This window comes from Heteronotia binoei, chromosome 6 (assembly GCF_032191835.1).
Source record: "Heteronotia binoei isolate CCM8104 ecotype False Entrance Well chromosome 6, APGP_CSIRO_Hbin_v1, whole genome shotgun sequence".
In the NCBI taxonomy this organism is placed as follows: Eukaryota; Metazoa; Chordata; class Lepidosauria; order Squamata; family Gekkonidae; genus Heteronotia; species Heteronotia binoei.
The window spans coordinates 88,539,547-88,561,398 of record NC_083228.1 but is presented as its reverse complement, the minus strand read 5'-3'; the positions used below and the strand labels follow the sequence as shown (position 1 = coordinate 88,561,398).

At 43.3% G+C, this 21,852-nt stretch overlaps 1 protein-coding gene across 2 annotated transcripts in view; it reads left to right on the top strand.

Moving 5' to 3' along the window:
* The window catches only part of PAK2 (p21 (RAC1) activated kinase 2), a 79,290-nt gene that overhangs the window by 38,273 nt on the left and 19,165 nt on the right, over positions 1-21,852 (top strand). For both annotated transcript variants that reach the window (XM_060242081.1, XM_060242083.1), the window contains exons 2-4: positions 5,802-6,012; positions 16,540-16,640; positions 17,391-17,541. In XM_060242081.1, coding sequence (XP_060098064.1) covers positions 5,826-6,012; positions 16,540-16,640; positions 17,391-17,541 — 439 coding nt within the window. In that variant the 5' untranslated portion in view covers positions 5,802-5,825. The remainder of the gene's footprint in view (positions 1-5,801; positions 6,013-16,539; positions 16,641-17,390; positions 17,542-21,852) is intronic.

Here is a 21,852-nt window from a genome sequence, read left to right as displayed (position 1 = left end):
CTGGTTCCTTTACATGTTCCCACCCCTACCTCTGCTGACAAGGATAGTCCACAAGCTAGTGCAGGAGAGGCCACGTTGCATCCTGGTGACTCCTTGGTGGCCCTGTCAGAGCTGGTTCTCGATCCTGCTCCAGCAGTCGAGGGGGGTCTTTTACCAGTTCCCGGCAGAACCGGACCTGTTGTCGGCCCAGGGCGGGCACGTACTCCACCACAACGTGCCACACCTGAAGCTGACAGCATGGTTCATCGACCACTAGGTTTTTCCACCAGGGTCCAGCAAGTCCTCCTAAGCAGCAGGAAGCCTTCCACCCGTGCCTCTTACGAGAGGAAGTGGAAGAAATTTAGTAACTTTGTGGCTAACTCCCCTCTGCCGCCTGACTCTGTCGGGCTTTCGGCAATTTTTGAGTTTCTTTTGGCTTTGGTGGGTGAGGGGCTGGTATTCTCCTCCATCAAGGTTTATTTGGCAGCTATTTCTGCTTTCCATGGTCCGGTGGAGGGTTACTCTGTTTTTGCTCACCCTCATTCCAAAAGGTTCATGAAGGGGCTGTTCCGCCTTCACCCCCCTTCTAGATCCCCTCCACAGTTGTGGGACTTGACTTTGGTTCTGGACAAGTTGACTCGTCGTCCCTTTGAACCCATGGCAATGTGTTCCTTACAACTTTTGTCTTGGAAGACTGCATTTTTAGTTGCCATCACTTCAGCACGTCGTGCGGGGGAGCTCACGGCGATGCGTTGTGACTACCCCTACCTTGCCTTCAGGGAAGCTGGGGTCTCTTTAGCTCCAGACATCACTTTCCTCCCTAAGGTGGTTTCCCAGTTCCACCTTAATTTAGAAGTTTGGTTACCCACGTTTTACCCTAGCCCTTCCTCGGATGAGGAACGCAGGTTGCATGCGCTAGACGTTAAGTGTGCCCTCCTGTTTTATTTGAATCGTTCACAGGGTTTTCGTAAGGACATACAGCTTTTTGTCTCCTATTCTGCCCCCAAGTTAGGGTCCAAAATTTCGTCTCAAAGACTTTCCAAGTGGCTTACTGAGACAATCAAACTTTGTTATTTGTTGGCGAAGAAGCCTTTACCTGGACCTGTTCGTGGACACTCCACAAGGGCGATGGCCACATCAGTGGCATTCCTGAAGGGTGTGTCCCTTTCCGATGTCTGCAAGGCGGCTACCTGGTCTTCTCCGCATGCCTTCATGAAGCATTACGCGCTGGACGTGCATGCTCAGCAGAGGACTCGGTTGGGAGCTGCGGTGCTGCAAGCTGTTTCTTCAGGTTGACCGTCTTCCCGCCTCCAGGTATGCTTTGCTTGCTAATCTCCCATGAGTGTGAAGCACAGAGACCACGAAGAAGATAGACAGGTTGCTTACCTGTAACTGTAGATCTTCGAGTGGTCATCTGTGCATTCACACTACCCGCCCTCCTTCCCCACTGCTGACGGTCTTCCTCCAGTAGGAGCTTCCAGCGGTCAGGAAGGAACTGGCGGGATCCCCGCGCTGGCGCCGGTGAGCATGCGCATTGGGACGCCTGCACATGCCCATTGGTGCCGGGCGTGGAAAAATCCCGGGCTTTTCAGGTACTGATTTGGGGATCGGCGTAGGCGCACTATCCTATGAGTGTGAATGCACAGATGACCACTCGAAGATCTACAGTTACAGGTAAGCAACCTGTCTTTTTGTGCTGTCCTTTCCCTTTCCTCTCTCACCTATATGAATTTCCCATCCCTTCTCTTGCTAGTGTTAATTGTGGTACATCATGTATGGTTCATATAGCTGCTTCTGGAATGCAGTGCCTAGTTTTGATATGCACCCACTGTAGTATCCCTCAGGGATTCCATATTGTCCCTCATGCTGTTTAACATCTACATGAAACTGCTAGGAGAAATTATCAGTAGATATGGAGTAAGGTGTCACCCGTATGCAGATGACACCCAGCTGTACTTCTGCTTAACAGATGAGTTAGGTCAGTCTATGGACTGAAGAAGGTAATGGTAAGGATAACTAAAAAACTAAAGTTCAAGCCAGACAAGACTGAAGTGTTTCTAGTCAATGACAAAGCTGCTTGAGGACTGAGGAGTTAGTCTATCCTGAAGGATGAGAGTCATAGCTTGGGCATACTGCTGGGTCCTGGCCTACAATTAGAAGGCCTAATCTCCTCTTTGGTACGTAGGGTCTTTTATCAGCTTTGGCTCATATGCCATTTTACAGCCATTCCTTGAACAGAATGATTTGCCTACAGTGAACCATGCTGTGATTATATCCAAGTTAGATGACTGTCTTTGAAAATGGAAACCTGTTCAAAATGCATCAGGCAAGTTATTGCCAGGGGTGATATACAGGGGATCATATCACCTCAGTGTTGAAATATCTGTACTAGCTTCCCATTTGTTTCTGGGCACAATTCAGAGTGCTGGTTCTTACCTTTAAAGTTCCAAATGGCTTGAGGCCTGGATACTTGAAGGACTGGCTCCACTCGTATTTTCTAGGTTGTCGGTTCTAGGTTGTTGATATGTGTCTCACAAGCCCTGCTCTCTGTGTCCCTGCCTTTAGAGGTGGGGCTTTTTCAGTATTGGTGGCACCCGACCAGTAATGTAATGCCCCTTTCCCTTGAGGCTCTTCTTGTGTCCGTGTTGCTTTCTTTTAAGTGCCAGGTGGAAACATTTCTGTTTACCTGGGCTTTTAATTAAGGGGTTGAGTTTATAAACACTATTTAGCCTGCAAACTGGTGTTTTGAGCTGCCTGTGGTTTGTTTCTATTATCTATGTTTTTATTTTGGGCTGAGGTTTTATTGCTAGATTTTAAAATCTTCAAATTTTGCTTTTATTGTTTTTGTGTTTATTTTGTAAGCCACCTCAGGCAGGTTCTCAGAGCGGTGGTATAAAAATTTCTAGATAAATGTCTTTTAATTTCCTTATGCCTTAACACTATTTGCAGGTCTGTTAGTCATTGTTCCTGCAGGCAATTGCTAATAAATTATATAATTTCTGAAGCTTTTTAGTGTGTTCTTCAGTTTGCATCTGAACATCATATTTAGAGGACAGTTCCCTCCCCCCCACAAAAAAAATTGAGGACCACCACCCTGACAGCATTTTAGCTGCATCTAGCCCCCTGACTAAAGCATCTACTTGGGATTCTGCACTGTGTACTGATTGTTGAGAACAGCATTTGAACTTGTTGGATGTTATAGAATTTATATCCCACCTTATACTCTGAATCTCAGAGACTCAGAGCAGTCACAATCTCCTTTACCTCCCCCCACCTCAACAGACACCTTGTGAGGTAGGTGTGGCTGAGAGAACTCTTACATTAGCTGCTCTTTCAAGGACAATTCCTACGAGAGCTATGGCTGACCCAAGGCCATTCCAGCAGCTGCCAGTGGAGGAGTGGGGAATCAAAACTGGTTCTCCCAGATAAGAGTTGTGCATTTAATCACTTCACCAAATTGGCTAGCCCTGCACTCTGTGAATATTCCTATTTACTGGTAAGGGATTCCCTGTGTTTCCTGTGTCAAAGTTTACTCAGGAAAATCCCTGATACTCATTTCTACCCACTGAACTCACCTTTTGAAATGCCTCTGCATTTTGTTGCCTTTGTACTTTCCATGCAGCACTGAGAGGGACCCCACAGCTTGGAGGATTATAGCTGGTTATTCCTGGAATAAACTAGACCATGCCAGTGGCTGGGTCCAGACTGGTACTTTAAGCCAACACAGGGATAGCTTGCAGATGGATCAAAAAATCAAATCCAAATGTGCACAACTGCCTCCAATCCTGCTCCCATGCTCACCCCATCCTTAGTTATCACAGCCATTACTTCTACTACTTCTGAAGTGGTCGCAAATTTTAGCAACACGCAGCACCCACCTTTCCAGCATATGAATGCCAGAGCACACAAGTGAGGCTCATTGGAGGTGTGAACCTACCAGGCTGCTTCAAGCTTTTTGTGGCTTTTTAAAAAAAAATACATTGCTTCCAAGGGCATGGGCGCACATGCGCATGACCAATAAATGAATGGGGCTATTTTTGCCTGGAAACTGGAGAAACCCAAACCAAGTTACAGGAATGGTGCATGACAGCCGTCTGACTGCGCCAAAGCATGTCCTGGGCTTTACAGGGGAGCGTGTGGACAGGCTTCCACTGCTCCATTTTTGAGCCAGCCCAATTTGGGACGTCTGCGATATGCCCCAAGCTGCCAGTCTGGTCCCTGTCTTAGTGTAACAATTTCTTCCTGCATTAAAATACTGCAATTTGAATTTTGCAAATTCAGTATGATGGTACATAACCAAATCCGAGATGGAGTCATCTTGTGGATAGTGAACATAGGCAGCATGAAGGTAGATTTGTTTGGAATGGTTAAATTGTTTCTTTCTGGAAAAGTTTCTGGTTTGGAGGTACTTAATATTACATGACAGCTCTTTTAAACAAAATACAAGTTGGGTCAGTCTAAAATATCTGGAGAGACATTCTTAGTTACTGCCGCCTTTTCCTGTTCTTAGCTAAAGTGCCTTTTAAAATGTATTTCAGTATCCCTATAAAATAGCTTTTAATCTTGGTTCTTTACAGATTGGGGAGAGATGGGGTTGGGGGTTAGTTATGAATGAGCTTTCAGGGAGAAAGTGTTCCTTCATTAAAGTATGGAAAGACAGTTGCTAAAGTGATTGCTTAAGAGAAGGCCAGGAACATTCTCCCCCCCCCCCCCCGGCATTTTCAGATTTTTGGATGGGGAAGTTAAACAGTTTAAAAAATGAACAATCATAAACTGTTGCATCATAAAATGTTTTAAGGCAATATTTTGAAATATTATTTTAGGTATCTTCTGGCAACTAATAGTATTAGGTAATTAGAATTCCAGTGTAACTTGTAAATGCTGCTTCAAATTCCTTCATATGTAAAAACTAGACTATGTACACCAAATCAAGAAACGTTAAGAAACAGTTAATGTAGAGTCAATCTTTTTGGTCCATTGAGATAAAAAATAAATTCAGGATGGGATGCCATTAATCTTTCAGAAACTGGTTTTAATTGGGGAAAAAATTGAGCTTTGTAATCCAGTTAAACTATTCATTGTTTAAGTATTTTGTACCTTTATTTTTAAAACATCCAATTTGGCTAGGTTAACACACGCACACACATACACATGCTACACCCTTATGTATGACTGGCATCTGTGTCAGTTAGAACATTGTTTCAAATAAATGTGCCCTTTGTCTTATTCATGGGCCCTTATGTGGTGGCACCACAGCATCTGCCAAAACTTCTGGATCCCACCAAGTGCTTTTAGAAAGTGGTGGGGCTTTTGCCCAGCAGAACTTCTGACTGACCATTGGAAGTTTGATTGGCTATGCAGATTTTTTTAAAAGGTTGCTTTGGCAGCAGGACTTTTTAAGCCTTGTGGGATATGAATCAAATTCTAAGCGCCCCCCCTCCCCCAGTAAAATATGGTAGCATGGAAATCAAGACACTGAATTGCAAGTCATCTTTCAATCTCCAGATTCATTTTCTTCACAGGACCCTTGCAAGGCTCCATCTAACAATGCCTTGTCGTATAGTAAAAATATTGTGTGTTTGTGTGTATAAATATAAATATGACTCTAGGGAAGAGAAATACATATTGTTAAAGTCTGGTGCCTAAGCTCTTCATCCTGTGTGCTGACACTGTCCTTGAGCTTATGCAGGTCTGTTTCCCCATGAAGAATATTAGAGATATGAGACAGAAATTGAATATGACAGGAGAGTAAAGAGGATGTTAAATGGTTTTATTATATAGATGTATTTGTACAGACTAAGTGTGTTACTGTTCCATTTCAGAGTGTTGTCTAGCAATTAAGTATCATGTCTGACAACGGAGAACTTGAAGATAAGCCCCCAGCACCACCTGTTCGGATGAGCAGTACTATTTTCAGTTCAGGAGGCAAAGACCCATCGTGTACTAATCATAGCTTGAAACCCCTGCCCTCTGTGCCAGAAGAGAAAAAACCTAGGAACAAAATCATCTCTATTTTCTCTGGCACTGAAAAAGGTAAGATACTGTGTTTTGTGGCTTCAAGAGATGGGTTGGGGGTTTTTTTGCCAGGAAGAGGAGTTGCTCAATGCTAATGATGGATGTGTCTTTTTTCTTGCATTAAAACTCAACACTGAAGTCTGGGAAGGTGACTTCCTGTGTGGTAAATGCAGTGGTGGGCTGGCTGCTTCTCTCTTTGTGGGCTTTCCTCATAGCAGAGGGAGAGGGACAGAAAGAGAGAAGTAACAGCCAGCTCCACCATGGTTCCCTCAGCTGGGCGAATGCAGCTGAAACGCTTAGGTAGGTGTTTGCTTTCTGTTTGTCTGTGTCAGAAATGGGGTGAGGGAGCAAAAAGTATCTGTGCTGAATATGCATGACTGGATGGACCAAGTGGCACTAGCTCCTGCTTTAATCCCTGCCTCTCTGTGAGGGAGAGGTCATCCAGAGATTGGAGCTGAGTTGTCACCAATATACAGATGACACTCAGCTCTATCTTGCACCTCCAGCAAATCCTAGAGAGACTATGGAAACCATGAACAGGTGCCTAGAGGCAGTTTTGGGATAGAAAGGGCAAACAGGATGAAAACTAAATCTCAACAAAATTGAGGTGCTACTGGTTAGAGGAAGGTCTGATTAGGAATGTCTCATGCTCTGAATTGGGATACAATCTCCAAAGGAGCAGGTTTGTAGTTTGTGGGTGGTGCTGGACTTGGACATACTGTTGGATAAACAGATGGCAGTGGTGGCTAGGGTCTTCTTTCATCTACTTCAGCTTCTGAGCTAGCTATGGGCCTTACTGGGCAGGAAAGATTTTGCCACTGTGGTGCATGCCTTGGTAACATCTAGATTAGATTATTGTAGTGTGTTCTATGTGGGGCTGCCTTTGAAGACTGTCTGGAAGCTTCAGTTGGTTCAAAATGCTGCAGCCAGGATGCTGAATGGAGCAGGTTGTAGGGGAGCATAATTACACTTGTCATGTGCTATTTGCACTGGCTGCAGTTTTTTGGGGGCCCAATTCATGGTGCTAGTATTAACCTGTAAAGTATACCTGAAGGGCTGTCTACTTCCATATGAACCTGCATGACCATTCGAGTCATCTTTGGAGCCCTGTTTCAGGTGTCCCTGCCATCTAAAGCTAGATAGGTGGTAATCAGATATATAATATAATAAAATAATAAACCCTAGAAAGGGTCTTCTGGGTCTTGGCACTGACATTTGGAACTCCCTTCCCAAAGAGATTCATCTGTCTCTCTCATTGTCTTCCACCAGTAAAGCTTTCTTTGTTTTGTTTGGCATTCCTTCATGAACTCTTATTAGCTTTCCTTCTTATTTTTGTATTTATTTGCTTGTGGTTATTATGTTTTATTTAATTTTTAAAAATATTTGTCTTTTAAATTTTTTTTATGTCCCAAATATATTAATGCTCTGTTTACTGCTCACTGCCTTGGTGACCGGAAATTTGGTGGAAAGGCAGCATAGAAGTGTATTCAGTAAATAAACAGAGGATTGGTCTAGCCAGCTAGTGGACATCCTTTTACATGAAATCCGGTAATACAAGGCCAAACTATATGTTACATTTTTTACTAGTTTGGTATGAATCCCGCCCCCAATTTTCTTCCCCAGCAGTTACAGAGCAGCTGAGAGAAAAGGAATTTTTTAGAGTCCCCAGAAGCCTGATTGGGTTTGGGATGACAGGGCAAGCGACAGAAGGCCTCCTGCCTCTACCCTGCACCTTTTTAGAATCATAGAGTTGGAAGGGACCTCCAGGGTCATCTTGTCCAACCCGCTGCACAATGCAGGCAGGGGGATTAGGGGTTTCCTGAGCCCAAAAGGGTAGGGAAGGTTAAAGCAGACAGGTTAAAACGGATAAAAGGAAGTAGTTCTTCACCCAAAGGGTGATTAACATGTGGAATTCACTGCCACAGGAGGTGGTGGCGGCCACAAGTATAGCCACCTTCAAGAGGGGTTTAGATAAAAATATGGAGCACAGGTCCATCAGTGGCTATTAGCCACAGTGTGTGTGTATATATAAAATTTTTGCCACTGTGTGACACAGAGTGTTGGACTGGATGGGCCGTTGGCCTGATCCAACATGGCTTCTCATGTTCTTATGTTCTTATGGATATTAATTTGCCCTTTTTTGAAGCTGTCTTTTGGAAGCAGCATTTTGGGACTGTCTTTCCTTCTGCGCCCAAAGGAGGAGATGTTTTGCTTCTTTGTAACAGTGGATATTGAATCTGCAGGTCATATGTGGCAAGTTTCTCTTTTCCAGGTGGGAAAGAGAAGTAGCTCCATGCACTGCCTGCAGAATTAAAGGGCAGCTGAGCACAACAGGTCTGCCTTACCTATTCTGCCAGGATTGTTAAAATGAAGTTTAACATATAAAGGTGCCTAAGACTAGTTCACTTATTGAACTGGCAACTTCTCATCAGCTCTACTATCAAAGATCTTTTAAGTAAAGACATTGAATACTGAACCTAGCACATTGTGCATGAAAATCAGATTCTGTGTCAGTGATCTGTTAGGGATCTGTCTCCTTAAGAAACAGTCATAGCTGCATAGCAAACGTACAAGTTTTTGTACTGCTATATATTTCTAAACTTAATATAATTACCGTATTTTTCGCTCCATAAGACGCACCTGAGCATAAGACGCACCTAGTTTTTAGAGCTGTTTGTGTGAATTTAGAGGCATTTGTGTGAATTTTTTGCAGTATTCGCTCCTTAAGACGCATACGGTATGTTACTAGCCAGATCCATTTGAAGTGTGTGGGTGTTTTGAGGGTTGGAGGATATGAGAAGGATTTGAGAAAATTAGCTAATGTTTTGGAGAAAATGACCAAGAAAAAGGAAAATATTTTCCTTTTTACCTTCCTTATATGTGTTGTTATCGTCTTTAGCTGCCCACCTAATTGTAAGCTTAGACATAGCCGAAAAGTATAGCTTTCAAGTATACCTGCTTCCAAAACACTGTATTTATGTGAGCTGACATGTAGAAACCAGTTTCAAATGATCACCTTTTCTGGTTTGAAATACAAGTATGAAGGCAGATAGTCTAGAAGGTTGTTCGTTTTTCTTAGTTAGTTGTATATAACATTTTTTTAAAAAAATTCACATATTGGACCTGGAAAAATCCTTATTTCTCAATATTCCTGAATCCCAGTACTGGTATGGTATTTGGATTCAGTAAATATTAGGGAATCCTAAATTTTTTCAGGTCCATTATACCCTATGGGGACCATTAAAGTTAACGGCAAATCTGTCCTGGGGTATATTCAGTGGCTGAGGGAGAGTTTGAGGTGTTTGTTGGTATTGTTAAGTCGAACAGTTGAGTCCGACACTTTGTGACCCCATGGACAAAGTCACGCCAGGCCCTCTTGTCTTCCACCATCCTCCGAAGTCTGCTCAAATTCGTGTTAGTTACATCAGTAATGCTGTCCAGCCATCTCATCTTTTGCCGTCTCCTTCTTTTGCCTTCTGTCTTTCCCAGCATTGTGGTCTTCTCCAGTGAGTGCTCCCTTCTCATTTGGTGGCCAAAGTACTTGAGCTTCATCTTCAGCAACTGACCTTGCAGGGAATAGTCAGGGTTGTTTTCCCTTAGTGATCCTCTGAGTTAAATTCACCCATTCCCGTCCATTTTAGTTCACTGATTCCCAAGATGTCAGTGTTCAGTCTTACCATCTCTTGTTCAGTCTTACCATCCAGCTTACCTTGATTCATAGATCTTACATTCCACGTTCCAATGCAGTATTGTTCTTTGCAGCATCGGACTGTTCTTTCGCCATCAGACACATCTACAACTGAGCGTTCTTTCGGTTTTGGCCCAGCTGCTTCATTCTTTCTGTGGTTACTTGTATTTGCCTCCGCTCTTCCCCAGTAGCATAATGGGCACCTTCCGACCTGAGGGTCTCATCTTCCAGTGCCATATCTTTTAGCCTTTTGTTACTGTCCGTTGGTGTTTTCTTGGCAAGGATACTGGAGTGGTTTGCCATTTCCTTCTCCGGTGGATTGCATTTTGTCTGGGATCTCAGCTGTGGCCTGTCCATCTTGGGTGATCCTGCATGGCATAGCCCACAGTCTCACGACCACACAAGCCCTCTCACCATGTCAAGGCAGCAATCCATGAGAGAGGGGGGTTTGAGGTAGAGGCACCAAATTTGTAGCGTAGCTGCTGGAGCCTCTCTTCAAAAGAACACCCAAGTTTCAAAAAGATTGGACCAGGAGGTCTAATTCTATGGGCACCCAAAGAAGGTGCCTCCATTGTTTCCATTGTGTGTGTGTGGGGAAATAGCAAGGCAATAGAAGCCCAGCAGAATGTCTCAAGAGGAGCTCTGCAGTAGAAAGTGAAGTGTATGCAAGGCCAGCAACACTACCAGTTCCACTGTGGCAGTGCTAAAACCCAACAGGATCAAGGTCAGATCTGAGAATCTCTGAACTAGAAATGGAGGGGGGCATTTCTACAAGGACAGCAGAAACAGTGCAATGCAGCAGCAGAACCCAGTGCCAACTTAGTGCCCAGAAGCAGAACCCAGTACCATTATGGTGCATGCCATGGAATCATAGAGTTAGACGGGACCTCCAGGATCACCACAACTGATGTCAACCACAGAATCACACTCTGAGTTTGTGGGAGGCGGTTGCAAGGACAGCACAATCAGTGCAACAGTACCCAGCAGCACAACCCAGTGCCCATGTGGCAGCAGTGCAAACCCAACAGAACTGGCCAATGTCACACCAGAGAATCCCAGCAGGGTTTTTTCTTTAAAAAAGAAGAAGAAGAAGCAAGGACAGTAGAAGCCCAGTAGAACACTCAAAAGTGCAGTGTGGGCAGGCAGTTTTGCTAGCCCACCTGAACCAAGGCCAGCCCAGTACACAAAAGCCCAGTAACATTTTGTTTTATTCCAAAGCCAAGGGCAAACCCAGTTAAATCTTATACACCATTTCCCCAGGGAAGGCCTCAGAAAGTGAGGGAGGGGGTTGTGTCTACCCAGATCCTCCTCTGTTAGCAGGAGCAGTACGCACCAACCATCACTGCCTCAGTGGAGGAGCCATAGCCTAGATGCTGCAGCTGCCCTTCATCTCAGACTCTCCCTTTTCCACCTCCCTCCCCTGCAAAGAAGAATGTTTCACAGCAAATTAGCTTCATTGCTTGTGGTGCTCCTGTGAGTTCTGCTGGTTTCTGTTTGGCACACAGATCTTGCTATCCTACTCTACCCTTTCATCTCCATCAAGATGAACAATTTTTGTGCTGCTGCTTTTTAAATTTCAGCATGCAGTTTTGGTTTGGGGTTGCTGGTGACTCAGTGAGTGAACTTGAGCACACCACCCTCACCTTGTACTGCACTCCTAGCAGGGTTGTGTAGAGGTATTTTGGTGCAGGTGGATTCAGAATGGCAGTGGGGTGATTGGTGGGGCATATCTGTGCTAGTCCAACTGGCTAATGTCCCTGCTACTTCTTTCTAGTCTCAGTTTAATTTTGGAGAGAGGTTTTGCTCCAGCTTTATTTATTTTATTGCATTTATGAATTGCCTAATCCCCACAATTTGGGAAGGATGGCGGTTCAGTCGTAGAGCATCTGCTTGGTAAGCAGAAGGTCCCAGGTTCAATCCCTGGCATCTCCAACTAAAAAGGGTCCTCATCTTGGGACCCTGGAGAGCCGGTGCCAGTCTGAGTAGGCAGTACTGACGTTGATGGACTGAGGGTCTGGTTCAGTATAAGAGAGCTTCATGTGCTCATATGTTCAATATTATAAAAGCAGTAAAAACCATAAAATCAATATCAAGACATATGCAGTACATTAAATTAGGATCAAGAGATGAAATTTGCAGTTCCTGTCCATATCTGGCCTGGGGGTGCCTTGTGGATATGGAGGAGAGGAACTGAATCAGTCAAGAGGATAGAGAGCAGGGCCATGATGTCAACTACTATTGCCCTCAACCAGACTTCCCAGCACAGACTGAGAGAGGATGCAGGCACAAGTATGTCCTCACTTCAGTCACAGGCAAAGTCCAGGACTGGGTAGCTGAACACTGGAAACTTGACCTTCAGGACAACCAACTGCTCAACTGTCCAGGGGAACAGATGTGAGTGATGTGAGCTTCCTATGTGGCCTGCATGGGGAAAAAATGCTTACTCTGCATGCTTGTTAGAGGGCAGGATCTCTGGGCCACAGCAAAGAGGTCTGGTCGGACCACCTCCTTCATGGCCTGGTGGCCTATGACTCATAGGGTTCTACAAGGTACTCCCTCACCATTGCAGCTGCTGTGTCCTCCTGTCTCATGTGCTTGCTGCTCCAGAGGGGCCAAGTATCTGCCTGATGAATGCCATCTCCCAGGCCATTGTGGTGGTAGCCATGAGGGGACACTGCCTAGCAGTGGAAGTGAGGAATAAACAGCAATGGAGATGCTTTTGCTCCCCTCTTCTTTTGCTCATGCCAGTGTGCTCCTCTTGGCCTGAATACACTCAGTTCACTGGGATAGCTCATCTTCTGCAAATGAGCTTATTGGTCTGCTCAGCAACCTTGCCCTTGATGCACGGGTCACACATGGTCACAAACATGTAAACCTTCTGCTGTGTGAGAGGCTGAAGGTGGGCCTTAAGTAAATCTTTCACACTTTTCACCAGCATATGCACTGTTGGAACCACATGTGCATGTCCTGCAGCTGGGTTCAGAAAGGAGGCCAAGTCCAAGTCCTCATGAGCCATTTTGATCATGGGGTGAGCAGAGCCAGATTTTCCGTGTCAGATGAAAGCATCTCTGTGTAGCTCTTAAAGGGCCTAAGAACTTCCATGATCTGAGTAATGATATATTGCAGGGGTGGCCAACGGTAGCTCTCCAGATGTTTTTTGCCTACAACTCCCATCAGCCCCAGCCAGCATGGCCAATGGCTGGGGCTGATGGGAGTTGTAGGCAGAAAACATCTGGAGAGCTGCTGTTGGCCACTCCTGATCGGCATTTCTGGAGGAGATGCTTGAACTCATGGATCTACTATCCAAACTGGGATTCTTTGGAGAACCCAGCCCCAAGGCATCCTTAATCACCAGGTGGAGAAGGTGAGCCACACAATAAGTGAGTCTGAGGTCCAATGCCTGTGCTATTGCCCTCATGTTTGTGTCACCATTGGTCACCATGAAGCCTATGGAGAGGTCCCTGCCTATCCATGCCACTAGCTGTTTTTTGATGGTGGCTGATAGTTAGTGGCATGGATAGGGTGTATGTGTCCTGTTGAGTACCTTAGCATGGAGCAGAATTTGGCAATAGCCTGGAAAGTCTCACCCTACCAAACTCTAGTTTCCCCACTCACTTGGTTGCCCCAGTGTGCAGTCAGTGACAGATACATTTCATGTGCCTGAGGGGAGGTCCAGATGTCTGATGTGAAGTGCACAGTTCTCCTTTGAGTGCAGGACAACTTTGCTTTGGCAGCCCTGTACAATGAGGGCAACACAGCCCTACTCAGTGTGGTGTGAGCAGGAGGCATGTACCAGGGATAGGTATCCTGGAGTAGCATGCAGAAAGCAGCGTCTTCTACCTCAGAGAAGGGGTGGTGAGTGACACTCTTACTTGCCTGCTGCTCCCCCCCCCAGCACCCTAGTGTCAGTCTCACCAAGCATCACGCTTGACATTTGGCACACAGGTGAAAAACCAGTGATTGAACTCTTAACAAGAGAAAAAAAAGAAGAACCAAACAGCAAAGGTTGGTGAAAGAGAAAGAATTCAAGTAAAATGGTGGATTTTTTAAAAAAAAACTAAACAGAACTCCCCCAAGCCCCAAAAAAGAACAAAAACCAAAGTTAACCAAGTTTTAAACCAGCTCCAAAGAGCCAAAGCCAAGAACCAAAGCAGAAGGAAGGAACCCTTAGTCTCCTCCCCATCTGCCACCAGGTCCAAACAACAACAGAATTCCACAACAATAATTTCAAGCCGCATAACCAGAAGGAACTAAAACCTAAGAATAAAACCAGAGGTAACAACAATGGCAAAAAAAAAGGCCTGAGGCCCTTGGTCTCACCCCCCCCCCCCCAGCAGCTACCAGGCCCAAACAAGTAACAAAAAACTCCAAATTGCAAGCCACAAAACCAGAAGCTACTAAAACCTAACCAAAGGGAACAACAACAAGCCTGAGACCCTTGGCCTCAACCCCCCTCCACCTACCACCCACTAAGCCCAAAAAACAACAAACAGTAAAATAAGAAAACTTTTTTAAAAGGTTGTTCAGTCAAACCAGTCACTGTCTTCATTCTTCTCCAGGCAGGAAGGCAGGATCTGATCCATAGTCCACAGCAGAGTCTCTTAGGCAAGCAGATCAGTCACTGAAGCCAAAGCCAGCACACACTCTCCAGGGCTCTCAGCAATAGAGTCTAGGTCAGCCAGACACTTGCTTTTATGCTCTTGCCAATGCACAGAATAATTTTTTAAAAGAATAAACATCTGTGATTGGCTGAAGAGCAGTGTTCCTCCTCACCTGAAATTCTATTTGCAGATGGCAACTGCTCCTTTCCTCCTCCCTTCCAGAGCAAAAAGTGGGAAAGAGCCCTGGAGGCAAAGGTCTCTCTGCAGGCCTTTAAACCTTTCCACCACAAGCTATTCGGCATATACTAAAAAAAAAAGCCAAAAAAATTTCAGTGTTATTCAAGGTCATCTATACTGTAGCCAGTCAGATTCTCAAATCTATATTCTGATTAAATAATACCCAGAAAATACAGGTGAGGTATTTTTTCTGCTCAGATACAGCCAAATAGACACTCCTAGTTTAAATTGTAGTACAAATGTAGAAAGAGGTTCAAAATCATGTATGACCTTTTTCTAGCCTTAATGAAGGTTCATACAGCTGCTGCTACAGATGATGACTAAATGGCTATATCTTTGGATTAACTTGAACCTGTGTTTTGTTTAAAGTATTTCTGTATTTTATTTGGGGGAGGGGAGGAAGTTATTTGAACTGCTTGGTGGACTTAAAGTGTAATATAATTGAGAGTAACATGAAGAATATGATACTTTCTTAATTGGAAGAAACAGTTGAAATTTAACCCTGAATACCATATGCAGTATTTCAGCTCTTCCTCTTGGCAGCAGTCCCTCCTTGAAGCTTGGAGAACCTCTGGAGTATCAACCATGAATTGTGAAGGGTGCTTCCACCAGGAAGAAAATTCCACCTTCAAATTCACACACCCACACTCTTTGTGCTCTCAGGCATATTAATCCACGTCATATTATGAGGAAGTGTGCATGCTTCTACTCTTTCAGGGAAAACGAGGTGTCTGGTGGGGCTGTCATTGAACCTGGATTGTTCCCTAGTGTGAAATAGTATTATGAGTCCTCATTAGCCAGACTTAACCAATGATTTTTTAAAAATTATCATCAGGATTCCAGGGATGGTCAAATAATCTTCTGCACTATTTGCACTGCACTTCTGCACTATTCTGCACTAAAAAACAATGATTTGTTTTTTTAAAAAGCATAATTTAAGCAGACATCATACAAGGAAAAAATATAGTTTAGCCCATTTAATGCCTTTTTGGCTTTGAAATCATTATATAGTCTTAAGTAAGGGCAGTAGGCCATAAAATACTTTTAAAATATGAATGCTTAGGGTTCACTGGCTTTCTTATAGAGGTATTGATATTAAGGTGCTTCTGTAGCACCTAGAAAATTGGAATTTGGTACACGTGTAGCCTAAGATATTCTAAGTATGAGAAAGGTGCTGGGACATTTGTATATTTAGTAAGACATCTCATTCACTACATAATACTCAGCTAGCAAAACAGCTCATAGGATTGAATGTTGTGCTGTGGTAGTTTTGTTGCCTCTTACTTTGCTTAAATTAGCTTTAGATGAATTGTGACTAGGAACTAGGAATTTATATCTTCACTTGTAGGATTCAGGTTGAATTTACAAGTTACACAAAATGTTTGGACTTCATTAGTATACTCATGGAGGGTATCAGAACTGGTACATTAATTCCTTGTAACTTAGCTGAAATGTGATGCACAGATTGAGTAGAAGAATGGGAAAAGAGCAGGAATAGAAGACCAATATAAGAAAAATGTTCCTAAACAAAAGAGGCTAGAATTAGAAGCTAAAAATTGAGGCATGAATGGTGTTTTATTTGCCTCCTCAGAATGCATGATTGTTGAAGGAGATCCAGCTGCTTTCTCTATTTTTACATTAGAGTTAAGATCATTAAGAAAATTGTTGTTCCTCAGTTTGTGGATAAATAATGGGCCTTCAGTAACTAACCACCATGTGTTTAAGATATTAAAATTAATTTTTGGACCTGGGGAACTTATAATGCACATGTACCTTATAATTGATTATTGTGGCTTGTGTATGTTGATCCACGTTGATTGATTTTTGTATAATAATAGGTATGCATGACAGTTGTTTTCTTTGAATAGCAGTAGAATGGGAAATTCGTGCATCTAACAGTTTGGTATAATTGATACTTGCTTTTAAATGTTAGTGGATAGCTTTACTCCATTAAAGAGGGACTGTGTAACTTGTTACATTGTGCTGAATATTTTGTGAAATATTTTGTTATTTCTGTAGGGAGTAGGAAAAAGGAAAAAGAAAGGCCTGAAATTTCTCCCCCATCAGACTTTGAACATACCATTCATGTTGGCTTTGATGCTGTTACTGGAGAATTCACTGTAAGTATACCACACTTGGCTCTGGAGCATGCTTGCCATACTGATGGTATAAAAAATATTTTTCCAAGTCCTTCTCTTTCTTGTTGCAGGTGTTCAGCAACATTCTGGTGATCCTTGGCCCTAGGGAGGTCTGGCTGTCCTCAACCAGTGCCTTTTTGGTCCTGGTCTCGACCTGGTGGAACTCTCTGCCAGATGACATCAGGGCCTTGTGGGATCTTATGCAATTCTGCAGGGCCTGTAAGGCAGAGATGTTCTGCCAGGCTTTTGGTTGAGGGCAGCAACAGTTTGTAATTCTGCTGGCACCTCCTTCTCCACCTCCTGATACTTTGCAAATTTTCCTTCTCCCACCCCTCGCTCAGCATGAACTTGTGACAGGGTGGTGGTGGTGATGATGATAAATTTATATGAGGTTTTCATGTGAATCCTATTGAACAAGAATTTCTCCTATTAGTCCTACAGGATATTTGTAGAAAATCCCTATTTGCAGTTGATTAAACTTAAAAAAAATAGTGTAACAAAATCTAAATGCTCTGAGGTGGAGGTGGAAGATGTCCAGTGTTGCTTTTTTTCATTGTACTAACAAAGTGAGCTTCAAGAGGAGACTGATTATTGTTACCTTTTTTTTGTGTCACATATTGGCATTTGAACCAGTGATTGAACTCTTAACCTGTGATTATATATGATCACAAATTCAGATGTAAAATATTGTCTTTAGATGTAAAATATTGTAAATTTTGTCTTCTGTCTCAGGGAATGCCAGAACAGTGGGCTCGGCTGCTACAAACCTCAAATATCACCAAGTTAGAACAAAAGAAGAACCCTCAGGCTGTATTAGATGTGTTGAAGTTCTATGACTCTAAAGACACTGCAAAACAGAAGTATCTGAGCTTGTCTGCTACAGGTGTGTCTTGAGTATATTTGGGGCAGATTCATTGGGAAATTCAGGCTCTTTTTGGTCAGTGATAAAATTGCCCTCTAAATGAGACTTGTAACATGTAATAGTGTTCTAAAAGTCAAGTGTTTGTGGGAAACGGAAAAACATCTAATAGTGATATGAGACAAATGGATGAAAAAGAGTTGAAAGATTGAGGCCAGCATGTAAGGATTACCCAGGTGGAAGCTAAGAAAGTTTCAAGGGAATCTGTGGCCAAGAGGTACTAGAATACTTTAGTTTTAACCCTGATCCAGAAGACTGAATTCTGCCCCCCTCCCATGAGAGAGCTGGTTAGTGAGCTTGTGTTAGCTGGAACTAGTAATGCTGGAAGAAAAGTACAGGGTAGCATAATCATAAATCATTCTATCACTCTTGTATTGTGTTCTTAATTATCCTTTCCCTTTTTATTCACTCGATCAGGCAAGTGGTCCATCTAGTCCAGCATCTTGCCCAACTTTCTGGCTAACCAATTACTCTGGAGGGCCCACAAGGCATAGAGGTTGAGGCCTTCCCTTGATGTTGCCCGCTGGTGTTCAGAGTTTTACTGCCTCTGAATGAGGGCTACTAGCCACTAACAGGCCTGGCTTTCATGCATCTGTCTAATCCCATCTAAAATCCATCTCTGCCTGCTTGGTGTAGTGGTTAAGTGTGCAGATTCTTATCTGGGACAACTGGGTTTGATTTTCCACTCCTCCACTTGCACCTGCTAGGTTAGCCATAGCTCTTATAGGAGTTGTCCTTGAAAGGGCAGCTGCTGTGGGAGCCCTCTCAGCCCTACCCACCTCACAGGGTGTCTGTTGTGGGGGAAGAAGATAAAGGAGATTGTGAGCCGCTCTGAGTCTCTGATTCAGAGAGAAGGACGAGGTATAAATCTACAGTCTTCTTCTTCTATTACTACATCCTTTGGCAGCAAATTCCACATTTTAATCACTTGTTGAGTAAAGAAGTATTTCCTTTTGTCCATCCTGGCTTTCATTGAAAGTTATTCTCTTTTTTTTTTTTTTTTTTTTTTACATTTAAAGCATTTATTAGAATCTTTTCATTACACAATCTATAAGCAACATATAAATAAAACTTCAATAACAAAAAATGAAAAAATCATACTTAATTATTTCTTGAACATTTTCCCTCCTTCCCCCGATACATCTTAGTTCCTAAATGGAGTGAGAACTGTAGTCTATACATCAACCATCGCCTATTGATTTTCTAACCTTCAATTAATATTAAATTGAAATTCATATTAGTTTATATCACAGTATTAATTATTTTCTAACCATAAATATAGTTTTTCCCATCTTTCTTTAGCTTTCTCCTTCGAATTGCCCTTAATCATATTAGCTAAAATGTCCATTTCTACCATAGTCATAATTTTTTGAATTATCTCCTCTCTCGTCGGGAGAGTTTTAACTTTCCAATACTGAGCAAATAAGGTTCTTGCCACCGTTATGATGTATATTGCAATGAATTCGTCTTCCCGCGGAATCGTATCTCTCACTAACGATAACAACATAAATTCTGGCTTCAAAACAAAATTAACCTTAAATATTTCCACCAAAATTTTATAAATTTCCTTCCAGAATTTTTTGGACACATTACAAGACCACCACAGATGATAATAAGTTCCTATTTCCGTTTCGCATTTCCAACATAGGGGTGGTATAACTTTATTAATTTTGTTTAATATAACCGGTGTTATGTGCCACCTGTAAAAAAGCTTTATAAAATTTTCCCGAAGGTTAACTGGTTTGATTATCTTAAAATTGTTCCTCCATAAGAGCTCCCATTGTTCTAGTGTGATAGTATACTTCAGGTTCTTCGCCCACATTATCATTACATGTTTGACAATCTCCTCTTCGAGTTTCATATGCAAAAGATAGTTATATACTTTCTTAATCAGTTTTCCAGTTTTCGCTGTTAATATTATATCAAAATCAAAGTTTGATTTTGTGAATCCCTTGCTCTTATCCAAACCAAATTTGGCTACGATTTGCGTCATTGTCCACCAATCTATATATAAACCACTTAACTCTAAATCCTCCTTTTTTCTTATTTTATCATTCTCATCTAGAAGATCTGTATATCTTACAATCCTCTCTGGTGACCACAATTGCGGTCGCATTGTGGCCTCCATTGGAGATATCCATCTTGGGGTTTTGTCATATATTTTTCTTCTAATTTTTATCCACACTTTCAATAATGATTTTCGTATTAGATGACTTTGAAAATACTTTTGGGGTTTTTGGATGTACCACATATTAGCATGCCAGCCGGCCTGCAAATCGGCACCTTCAATTGCCTCTCTCCCACCGGTGAACAGGCCCAGTTCCCCCCGCTCCGCGGTACCAATCCTCCTTGCGCGTCTGCTTCAAACGTCCAGGCCGACCGTCCTCTGACCACGCCGCCGCTGCGCCGCGTCTCTTCCTAATCTTTGACCCTCCTGCAGCACCTCCGGGAAACTCCAACAAAGCGGATTCAACAAAAATCTTCCCCGAATATCGGGTAAGCCGGAAAATAAACAGCTCTGTCTCTGTCAATTTCTCCTCCACCGCCCACCACAGTTCACCCCGTTCTCCGGTGGCTGGGGCTAACTCGCCATACAGCGATTTCAACCTCGGTGTAAAGGACTGAGGTAGAACACTTGGAGGCAACACTCCGGGCCCCCACTATTCTCCTCGCTCTTTTTACACACTCCCTCCACCAACGGGAGTTTGTGCGGACCCTAGGGCCCCCCTATAAGGTTGAAATTACGGTTTGTCTCGAGGAGCTCCCTCAAAACGCTACCGCTCCGCTCCGCCGGAACCGGAAACCCCCATTGAAAGTTATTCTCTTATCTGTGATCCTTTTCACTTGCAGTTCTCTAGCATGGAATGCCCTTCCACCTTCCATTCAGACAGGTGCAATGTGTTTGCTCTGGCTTTCCCTGATTGTCTGTTTCCCTTTGATTTCTCCAGCTTTCCTCTGCACTGGTTTTGCTTTTACACTTAAGATATTAAGCTTGTCAACAAGGCATTTTTTATTTTTTGATATTGTGTCATGATATTGTGTCTTGCAATTTATAAATAATGAGTTGTCATATATGAACTATTGTCATATTTTATTGTGACAACTGTCCCAATTTGACTTTCAGACCCAGTCCCATCAGTTCCCTCTTGAGCTTGTGGCCCTTCTTGGAGGGTGCTATTCTGCCTCTAGGGTGTGCTGTCACCACCTGCTCAGTTTAGGGGTCTGGATTGAGAGGAACAGGACTCTCAACTCCCCTTTCCAGTTCTGAGGTCTGGCCTCAAGGTCCTCTGTTACCCAGCACCTGGATGCAACAAAGTTCTTCTTCAGGAGGCCCCTGGAAGACTAGTACCCTTGCCAGTTGCGTGCCTTCTCCCTTCCCAGGACTCCCCTCTTAAAGTAGCATGGTATAAGGCATTTGGGGAACTATGTGGCACAGAGCTTCACTGCCAGCATTCAAAATGATAAAAGGCTTGTTAAAAGGAGAAAAAGGTTACAAGCATAATTTTAGCACAGCACACAATCAGCAATCAGAACCAAATCAAAGTTGGGTTTAAATGCATCCTTCTGTCCTTGGTTTAAAACTTGCCCTAGCAGATGTTTAAGCAGAGCAAGCATATCTAAACTTATTAAGTTAAAAAAAGGTTCTGAGGATAACTCATTGTCACTTCAGGCTTCCTGTATCCAGCCAGGCGAGAAAGCGTGTGTGAGAGAGAGATCTTCTGAGCAAACACTTTTATTAATCCTCTGACTCCACCCACTTTACTTGGTCTGCCTAGGTCCCAGATGCATTCTGGGATCACCCAAGAGCATCCTGGGAGCCCTCCTTGCAGGCACTCTGGGAAATCTCACAGGAGTCACTTGGAGATTCCTAACACCAAATACCTTAGTTCCTCTGCAAGCCCAGTTATTTGCATAACTATGGCTGGCAATTGAACTAGTTTTCTTCTCTTCCAGAGAGCAGAGATAAAGAATGACACCTTTGAAACTCTGAAGTGGGGGAGGGGAAAGCACATCCTTTCCTCTACATCAGGGTTTCCCAAACTCCCCCCCCCCCCATGGCCCGGTTATTTCTACACTTCTCCTTGTGGCCCACTGAAATTTGGGGGTGGAGCCAGGAGACTTTGGGGGTGGAGCCGGGAAACAGTAAAGTACAAACATGCCTAAAGCTCTTGCAATATTTTGTATAGGAAAGGTAGGAGAATAGTGGGATTTTGTAATGCAATCTTAAAAATAAACATCAAGAAAAAGCACAAGGCTCACATGCAGAAAACTAAA